We start from the raw sequence: 10,800 nt of genomic DNA on the forward strand, positions 1-10,800 counted from the left end.
GATCCCAGCTACTTGGGGGGCTGAGGCAGGAGAATTGCTTGAAGCTGGGAGGTGGAGGTTGCAGTGAGCCGAGATGGACACATTGCACTCCAGCCTGGGCAACAGAGCGAGACTGCATCTCAAAAAAAAGAGAAAGCCTATTGGCCATTTTGAACACCTGCAAATTTTTTGTTACTTTCCCTCTATATGAACTTTCAGCCTTTCACCTTGCTGCTTAGTTCTCTTCCTTACCATGTTCTTCGCTTATGTAAACGTGGAAACCCAACATTCTTCCTAACTTACTAGGCAGAATCAGTTGCATTCTGTTTACTTCATTCCTAGCTAATTCTACATAGTTTTGTGGGCTATATAATCACACCAAAATAACCCCTTGAGGTGTCTTTGCTAAACTAATTTACTTCCCTTGAGATTTCTATTGCTTTTTATAGTAAGCAATTTTACTTCTTGCCACTCGCTCAAAATAAGAAAAAGCTTCTATAGAGAATTTGACAAATTCTTTCAAGGTCATTCAGTTAGAAATTGTCAAAAGGAAGATTAGATTCTATAATTTCTTGTCTCTAATTCCCCTATTATTTGCTATTGGTATCCTGCAGAAGGACCTTACTTTTAGTTTACGAAGTTCTCTTCATTGGTAGATTTTAAGGGCACAATGATAGAGACAAAATCTGGAATTGGTCAACCTGATAGGGCTGATTTCGTGGGCATGGGACCTGTGCAGTTACTCAGGGCTTCACAGTTAAAAGAGCCCTGTGCTTGATCTAATGCTCTGCTGTTGCTATCTTAAAATTGTTTTTAAAAATTTTAAACAAGAGAATCTTTAATTACATAGCTGGTCCTGCATTCATCTCAATCACCTTTCCCAGAGTCCATGATGAATTCCTGTTAATTGTGTGAACATCTTTATGCCTGTTCTTATAGCAGAGGACCTCCATAAGGGCTTCCTGGGATTTGAAGTAATGGTTCTATTCTTGCCTGGGCACCTGCACAATCAGTCCACAGGTCTATATACATGCCACTTTTTTTGGAGGCCCAGCCCTATACCTGTTTTTGTAAATAAAGTTTCATAAATAAAGTTTAATTGAAATATAACGACGCCCATTTGTTTACATATTGTGGAGTGCTGCTTTCGTGTTATAACAGCAGGTTTGAGTATGTGTGACAGAGACCTTATGGTCGGCAAAATCTAAAATGTGCATTATCTGGCCTTTACAGAAAGCTTGCCGTCTTCTAGTCTACACTTCTAGATGGTAAAATCCTTGAAGACAGGGGAATTGTCTGTTTTGTTTGCTGCTGTATCTTCTGTGCCTACAACAATGTTGGAAACACAGAGGCCACTACAGCTGTTGAAGGCACAAGAAAATAAATAAGCAATGAATGCAAATATTCTCAAGGTCTCCTTAAGTCTGCCTCACTCATATCCTGAGCTCTTGGTCTATTGGCTCTTCTGCAACAGAGGGACTATCCCTAACCATGGAGAGAAAAAGAGAGAATATTTAAACCAGATAATCCCTGCATCAATCCACGGGAAAATTAATAGAAATAAGTGTACTGCCCAATGTTTTCCAAATTTTGACCACGTTTCTTGGCTGAAGACTAGCCCTAAAGCCAGTGCTCTGGGCAGATGGATTAAAGACTGACCTACTTGATGTTCATTATTGTATTAGCTTCTTATTGTTACTGTAACAAATTACTACAAATTTAGTGTCTTAAGACAACACAGTTTGGTTATCTTATGTTTCTGGAGGTTAGAAGTTCCAAGTGGGTCTCACTAGGCTAAAATCAGAGTGTTGGCAAGGCCATACTCCTTTCTGAAGGCTTAGGCAACAAAAAGTTTTATTGCCTTTTCTGGCTTCTTTAGGCTGCCTATGTTGCTTGGTTTGTCATCCCATCCTCTACCTTCAAATCAAGCGATGTAGCATCTTCAGATCTCTCTTGAACTCTATTCTGGCTCTTGCTTCCACTTATATGGATTCTATCGTTATTTTGAACTCACCTGAATAATCCAGGAAAATTCTCTTATATCAGCTAATAAGCAATCTTAATTTCATCTGCAAATTTAATCCTTTTCGCTGTTCAAAAAGAACAATGGTCCCCCAGGGAGGCCTGCATTCTAATCTCCAGAAGCTGAGGATTAGGGGACTAGGATGCAGACCTCCCTGGGGGACCACTACTCTGCTTACATTACTAAGATATGGAATCATAATATTTTCTCAATGATATGAGTTTCTAGTACTCAATAGGATATGATGACAATTATCTTTATACTACCTTCCTAACTTTTTAAAGCACTTTCATTTTCCATGCACACAATAGTACTGGGCGGTGCTGAACTAGGGAATAAATGTTTGTGATTATTTTATCAGTGAAAAAAGTGAGAAGCTACTTCAGCAGATCAAGAATTGGTCAAGGGTATGGCTGCCACTGGGAGGCAGGTTTCCTGACTCCCAGCCAGTGCTTTTTCTCTTATGACATTGTGGTTACTGGTAAATGTTTTCACTTGTCATCTCCATTTCTCACATTCCTTTGTTATGAGTTTTCTCCTAGGGTCTGGATGGCATGGTGCTCCTCTTAAGTGTGCTGGAATTCTGCATTGCTGTGTCCCTCTCTGCCTTTGGATGTAAAGTGCTCTGTTGTACCCCTGGTGGGGTGAGTATTGGCCTTCATTTGAAGATGTCTGTATTAGTTTTCTATTGCTGTGTAATCGATTACACACACTTAGAGTCTTAACACAGAACACATTCATTATCTCTCAGTTTCCATGGTTCAAGAGTCTGAGCCCAGCTGAAGTATGTCCTTGACTCAGGATCTTACAAGGCTGTCATCAGGGAGTTGGCTGGGGCTGTGGCCTTGCTTGGAGCTTCTGATTCTCTTCCATACTAATGTGGTGGAATTCATTTCCTCTCAGTTGGAGAACTCATGACAATGTATTTTATCTTTGAAATCAGCCGGTTGCTAATGCTTTAATCCTCTCACAAAGGGTTCACATGAATGGATGAGGTCCATTCAGAATAATGCCTTTCTTGATAAACTGAAAGTCAACTAGTTAGTACCTACACACAGGACTTGTATCTCATCCTATACACAGGTTCCATCCACACTTGAGAGAAGGGAATCACAAGGGGTCAGTGAGTGTCACCTTAGAACTCTGCCTCGCACAGTAGCTACATAAAAGCTCTTTTTCCCCTTCCTTTCTCCCTCGAAGTGCATAACCTCTGAATCCAGATATGAGGATATTTCACAATGAAGAGGTCCCCAAAAAGTATTTTATTTTATTCCATTATCCTATTACAACAACTTTTCCTGGTATATTTCCATGAAATATCATGATCTCAGACTTCTCTATCAGTCTGTGCCCACCTGCCCACTCTTTTACCCTGAGACCTGCAGCTGATGCTGCTCCTGGCAGCTAAACCCAAAGAATGTCACACAGAGAGAGGAAAGCAGGGAATGGAAGGAAAGAAGAGACCAAGAAAGAAGCTCTAGGAAGAATGGGGAGGGATATCCTCCAAGGGTTGAAGGTTCCAGAATGAGGAAATGGATAGTAAAACCCCAACAGCTACTCATTAGCTTCATTACCCAAAGGCCCACAGGCAGACAAAACCAACAGCCAAATAATAAAATAATCATAGTTTGATGAGACGGTTCTTCTGGTGCCCTTCTCCATCATTTTGCACCTCTTTGTCTTCTTTTGAGGTTCCCAGGCCTTCCTCACAGAAGAGTGGGGGTTCCACATCCCACTCCCCCACAGCCCTTCCTCACAGAAGAGAGATTGACTATAGCACATTAACTCTAATAGTGGGTTTTTGCATTGTAAAACCTGAGAAGGGAGAGATTCTCAGCAATTACCAATGATTTTATAATTTCATTGAGTAAAGCTTTTTATTTTCATTGAGTGAAACATTTGGACATGGAGGCAAACTCTTTAGTAAGTTTCATGTCATAATATTTAAGCTTGTGTTCCCTTCAGCTCTTAGCATACGAGCTGGGGAATGTTGTTTTCTAATCTCCTGATGTGAATTCAGAAAAGCAGTGGTTTTGGGGCATATGATAGCTAGGTCTCTATCTCTTCCTGTTCTTCCACCAACCCTATGTCACACTGACTTTGTGGAAGAATAACCAGAACTCTTCTTAGTTTTGTGATGTGTGGGCCAGTGTGGTTTTTGCAATGCGTTATTCCTAACTAGCAAATCATGATTTGGGAATGTTGATGTCATCAGCATGAACAACCTGGTTTGGAAGAAGAGCCCCATATTTTTCATAACACCTTGGTTTACCCAACGTATTGTGCACTGTCATCCACACGTAATATTGATCCACTTGCGAGACCAGAGCAGTGGTCATCAGCAGCTCAGGTCAAGAGCTATCACTGAATGTTGTGTCCTAAATCAGGCCTGATCAAGAGAGTGACTGAGAAACCCCACATACTTGATCTTGAGAATGAATCAGAGAAGAAAAGAGTAAACTCTGATAATGATGACTTTATGTGGGCAGGAAAGGGGCACTCTGAGGTGATTTGGGTGACTCACCTATGGCATTCTGATTGTTTCACAGGTTGTGTTAATTCTGCCATCACATTCTCACATGGCAGAAACAGCATCTCCCACACCACTTAATGAGGTTTGAGGCCACCAAAAGATCAACAGACAAATGCTCCAGAAATCTATGCTGACTGTGACACAAGAGCCTCACATGAGAAATTACCAGAATCCAACTTCGATACTGATAGACTTGTTGATATTATTATTATATGTAATGCAATTATGAACTGTGTGTGTATAGAGAGATAATAAATTCAAAATTATGTTCTCATTTTTTTCCCTGGAACTCAATAACTCATTTCACTGGCTCTTTATCGAGAGTACTAGAAGTTAAATTAATAAATAATGCATTTAATGAGGCAACAGCACTTGAAAGTTTTTCATTCATCATAAGAGCTTTATATAAAGGCATTACACTGGCAAATAAGATTTGGAAGCAGAAGAGCAAAAAAAAGGTATTGTTAAAATGAGGCCTCCATGCAAAACACATACTTCCCTCCCATTTATTTAACTTTTTTTTCTCCTACCTATGGGGACCAAAGTGCTTTTTCCTTCAGGAAGTGGAGATGCATGGCCATCTCCCCCTCCCTTTTTCCTTCTCCTGCTTTTCTTTCCCCATAGAAAGTACCTTGAAATAGCACAGTCCGTCCTTGCATGTGCACAAGCTATCATTTGAGTAAAAGTATACATGGAGTAAAAATCATATTAAGCATCAGATTCAACTTATATTTTCTATTTCATCTTCTTCCTTTCCCTTCTCCCACCTTCTACTGGGCATAATTATATCTTAATCATATATGGAAATGTGCAACATATGGTATTTGTTAAATACATTTGTTTTTATTGCAGAGCAAAAATAAATCAAATTAGAAGCAATACTTTCATGTGCTACCTACTTCCTTTTCAGATGCAATATGGTGGAAAGAGACTAAGCGTTGATGTCAAAAATACAGTATGGTGGTAAATAATGTGGGTTTTCTAAACAGACAACCCTGGGTTTTCATCTTGCTATCCCATCTTTGTTGTTTACTACTTATGTAGCTATGAAGATGCCACAAAATTTCTCTGTGCTTCATATTTCTTTTTAGGAAGGTAGTAATAATATTGTCTGGCCCATACACCTATGATAATTACTTGGTATAACAAAGGTAGAAAAACCAGGACTCTGACTGGTACATATGGAGCCACGAAAGTTTTAATTAATATATATACATGTATATATGTAAATAGATATGTATTAGATATATATATCAATTTATCATTTTATTCAGCATATATCTGTAATGAGGCAGACATTGTTTTAAGCATATAAGAAAATAGTGGTAAGAGAGATAATATCTTATATATATAAGATAATAGTGGTGAATAAGAGAGATAACATCCTTCCTCTCTTGTAGGTTAAAACTTTTATGGGACAGGACATAGATTAACATATAAAAAATCAAAACCTTTTTATATGTTGTTAGAAGCTAACTGGAAGAATTAATGTGCTAGAGAGTGGCTGCTGTAGTGGTGGTGAGAGATGCGTCATTAGAATGTACCCAGGAAAGTTTTTTTTTGAGGAAGTGATATTTTCATTATGATAAGATAAAAATTATTGAATTTGCATGGATATTCGTATTTTCCAATTCAGTATATAGTATTTCTAGATTTCTCATTCTGCCCTACACTCACATATCTATTGTATCCACCTTTCTCCATGCACGCTTTTCATGGGAATGTAAGTCCCTCCTTCTATCAGTGCTAACCTGTCTACTTTCTCCAGCTCCAGGGATGGATAAGGTGTGGTAAAAGTCAGTTAAGACATTCTATCTTCTTGGTTGAAAGTTAGAAGGTAATTAGCAAGAACCACCAAATAGAACTTAATACTATTGCTTTTCTTTCTTTGTTTTTTTTTTTTTTGAATTTTTTTTTTTTTTTTTTTTTTTTTTTTGAGACGGAGTCTCGCTCTGTCACCCAGGCTGGAGTGCAGTGGCGCTATGTCGGCTCACTGCAAGCTCTGCCTCCCCGGTTCACGCCATTCTCCTGCCTCAGCCTCCCGAGTAGCTGGGACTGTATACAAGCGCCCGCCACCGCGCCCGGCTAATTTTTTATATTTTTAGTAGAGACGGGGTTTCACCGTGTTAGCCAGGATGGTGTCTCGATCTCCTGACCTCGTGATCCGCCCGCCTCGGCCTCCCAAAGTGCTGGGATTACAGGCGTGAGCCACCGCGCCTGGCCAACTGTTAATATTTTACCATGTCATAAAGAGATATTGGTCTATGTATGTACCTAATTCCAATCTTTTAATTATTGTGTATGTACTGATATCCTACTTGTTTTATTTCTTCAATATTGTATTAATACTTGGCAGATTTTGTACTCGGCATTTATTCCCCATTTGTTCTGATAATGATGGCCTGATTTCCTCCAAAAAATCACCATTATCTAACTCTTAATTTATGTACAAGGGTGGAGCTCACCCAACCCCGAATTTCAGGAGTTGACCTGTGTCTTACATCTGGGAAGTGGCAGAATTACATTAACTCAGCTAGAGTGAAGTTCTTTGGTAGCCTTGTGACCTAGGAAAAAACAACTGTGTGAATGACTGACACATTTCCAATCAAAATTAATCTCATCATTTTCACTTCACTGACCAAGAAATGGTCTCCCCATCTTTCCTCTTTCCTGTTGGGTTTGGAGCTATGAGGAGGTAAGTTTGCTGCCATCAGCAGCCCCGTGACAGACAGATGCTCACAGACAAAAGCAGAACTGAGAAGTTCCAAGTGAAAGATCAGACCCTAATGTAATTCTTTTGAGTCTCCAAGTCAAGTTTTACCTGGAGTTGGCCCAACCCCTGGGGTTTTAAATATATAAAGACAAGGAAAGAGATTTATTCAGATAGTGCAATAACTGGGCAAAATCCTTCAACGGCTTCCTCTCTAATTCAGAATAAAAGCCAAAGCTCATATAAATCCTACATAGTCCTTACATCACGTGATTCTTTGTTGTTTCTTGGATTTTTAAAATATCCTGACTTATACCCTGATATATTGCTTTGAGATTGTTTAAAATGGTAAGAGAGTGCCTTCTCTTGGTGATAATTAGTGCATACATAATTTTTTTAACACTTACATAAGCAACCTAAGATTAGTGCATTTTTAGTTGTAAAAAGTTCATGCAAATATTTTGTGCTATTAGTGCAAGATATTATGATTCCAACTTTTAGACAAGACTACCTGCACTTGTTTCATGTCATGTGATTTGAAATTTATTCTTCATTTGGTTATTCTTGGTTTTATCTATATGTGATTAGAAAGCAGTAGGAAAATGTCCATGAGACTTTGTCTCCTTTTGCTACTTTTACAATAAAAATAATTATTGTTTCATAGGTTTTTTTTTTTTTTTTTTTGAGAGAGGGTCTGGCTCTGTTGCACAGGCTGGAGTGCATCAGAACCTCTGCCTCCTGGACTTAAGCCATCCTCCCACCTCAGCCTCCTAAGTAAATGGGACTACAGGTGTGCACCACCACACCCAGCTACTTTTGCTATTTTTTGTAGAGACAGTGTTTCACCATGTTGCCCAGTTCGATTCCCTGTCTGCTTAATGATTGCAAGAGGCTCCCCTACTGGGTTAAAGTTGGGCCAAGAATTGCCTTTGTAGTGGTTGGTACGGTTGGGATGGTATGGTTAAAGTTGAACTCATCATTGAGGGAAGCATCTTGGGACCGCACTTCGCCTTGTAAATAATTGGAAAAAAAAATTATAAGGTCTTGAGTATATAAAGTGATATTATTGATAACTTCTAACTATAAGTAGTCCAAGCTCTTCAGGTAGATGCAAGATATTTGTGACTAAAAATGATTTTTTTAAAAAAAATTTGAATCCATATTTTTGGGGTTTTTTTGTCTTAGACTCACTGAGGCAAAATGAAGGCTTCACGCTAAGTTAAATTTGTGTTATCATATATTTCTGTCCCCTTTCTCCTCTAAAATCTAATTTCTCTTCTCTACCAGTCCTAAATATCAAAGATTATAAGAAAAGTAAGGATAATTAAAGATTAAAGAATATTGAGGCTTGTGTATTTTTTCAGTCAATGATAAAGAAATGGGCGATCAATAATAAGCAACTGGTAAGTGTACTATAATCAGCATTGCTACAAAAACTGCTATCTATTGAGAAAACATGCATCCAACTATTAAAAGTAATTTATATTTATAAAATCAAATTAAACCCACTCGTAAATGTAAAAGAAGTCTCAAAGGGCTCATTGTTATAACAGTTATAATAGGTATTTTTACATTTGAGGTTGCAAAATGATAATACTGTATGCAAAGTTAGAGGCAAATCAACAGTTCTAACAGTGATGTGTTACGCTTACATTACTCAGTAAATTGGATTATAGAGCATGGAACAGTTTGGGGAAGAATCATCCTGGGTGTTCCCACTGACCATTAGAAATCTGTAGTTTATCTTAAATTAACTATTTTTAAAATTTGCCATTTTCCACAACTCTTACTTTTCCTGATTGTGAGTCCTGATCCCATAAACTTGCAATACTCTATGGAAAGGATTTCAAGAGAGACATACTTTTATCTTTAATAAAACCATGAATTAAACCAGAAGGAAGGAAATAAAGAGTTGAAGGCCACTGCTGTGGCTGCTGAAGTAATAGATGCATTTTATCTTAATACTTGACTAGAAATTTCCTGTATCTTCATTTTGTATCTTATTATGAATCTTCATCATTAAAATGTATGATAGCTTTATGGTAGGTCTTGAAATCAGGTAGCATATGTCTCATATTATTTTTCTTCATTAACAAAATTGATTTAGTCAAAGTCTTTAATTATTTCCTGTAAATTTTGGAATTACTTCGTCAACTTTATGCAATCCAAAAAGACCTTCTTGGATTTTGATTAAGAAGGTATTGAGTCTATAGGTCTATAAGGGAAAATTGCCAACTTAACAATATTGAGTTTTCTAATCCATTAACAGAATATACCTTTTCCTTTATTTATTATTTTTATTTATTTGTATTTTTTTGAGATGGAGTCTCGCTCTGTCACCCAAGCTGTAGTGCAATGGTGTAATCTTGGCTTACTACAACCCCTACCTCCTGGGTTCAAGTGATTCTCTCACCTCAGCCTCCAGGTACCTGGGATTACAGGCACGCGCCACCACGCTAGGCTAATTTTTTGCATTCTTTTAGTAGAGATGGGGTTTCAGCATGTTAACCAGGCTAGTCTTGAACTCCGTAAATGCACAGCTTAGTGTTAGAAAACAAATTTAGAATACTTCCCTGCAGATTTCTGGACCTCTGTCTCTGCATAGCTCTCCCCTTTATGGTTCTCTTCTCACTAATTATAGCTGTCTCACTGCCCTCAAATTCTGGTTTTTGTCTTCTGAATTTGGCAATATCAGAATGGATCCCTCTCCCTGACCATGGTCTGGAAAGTTTCTTCATGCAGAAAACCAGAGCAATTATTATATTCACATTTGTTTTCATTTTTTCAGTGTTGAAAGTCCGGCACTAACTGTTTCCCAATGTCTGGAAGCAGTTGTGCTTAATTTTTTTCCGGTTTTATTTATGATATAAAAAAATTTTTGAGACAAGCTCTAACTCTGACACCCAGATTTGAGTGCAATGGTGCAATCATAGCTCACTGCAGCCTCAAAATACTGAGCTCAAGGGATTCTCTGACTTCAGCCTCCCAAAGTGCTGGGATTAAAGGTATGAGCCACTGTGACCAACGCAGTTTTCTAACTGAACAGAGTGGAAGATTAAGTCTGGTTCTATCATAATTGGAAGAGCTGAGTTTCAACTTTAAAAAGATGATCATAGGCTGGGCATGGTGGCTCACGCCTGTAATCCCAGCACTTTGGGAAGTCGATGGGGGCGGATCACTTGAGGTCAGGAGTTCAAGACCAGCCTGACCAACATGGTGAAACCTCGTCTCTACTAAAAAATACAAAACTTAGTTGAGCATGGTGGTGCGCACCTGTAATCCCAGCTACTTGGGAGGCTTGGCAGGAGAATTGCTTGAACCCGGGAGGAGGAGGTTGTAGCGAGCCAAGATTATGCCACTGCATTCCAGCCTGGGCCACAGAGTGAGACTCCATCTCAAAAAAAAAGCTCATGAACACAGATGTTAGCATTTTTATTTCATTTGCTTATATTTAAAATCAATTTAAGCATGTCAACATATGTAACTTAATAAAATTAATACTTATAATTTAAAATATTCAAGCAGAAAATTGAAGTATTGTCCTTTTCATATGCT

General features: G+C 38.4%; 1 protein-coding gene across 3 annotated transcripts in view; it reads left to right on the forward strand.

Annotated features, from left to right (window-relative positions):
• The window catches only part of MS4A4A (membrane spanning 4-domains A4A), a 28,410-nt gene extending 22,994 nt beyond the window's left edge, over positions 1-5,416 (forward strand). For all 3 annotated transcript variants that reach the window (XM_003951882.3, XM_001138329.7, XM_054662313.2), the window contains 2 exons: positions 2,545-2,646; positions 4,552-5,416. In XM_003951882.3, coding sequence (XP_003951931.1) covers positions 2,545-2,646; positions 4,552-4,623 — 174 coding nt within the window. In that variant the 3' untranslated portion in view covers positions 4,624-5,416. The remainder of the gene's footprint in view (positions 1-2,544; positions 2,647-4,551) is intronic.
• Positions 5,417-10,800: the final 5,384 nt, after the last annotated feature.

The sequence above is a fragment of the Pan troglodytes genome, chromosome 9 (genome assembly GCF_028858775.2).
Source record: "Pan troglodytes isolate AG18354 chromosome 9, NHGRI_mPanTro3-v2.0_pri, whole genome shotgun sequence".
NCBI classification, from domain to species: Eukaryota; Metazoa; Chordata; class Mammalia; order Primates; family Hominidae; genus Pan; species Pan troglodytes.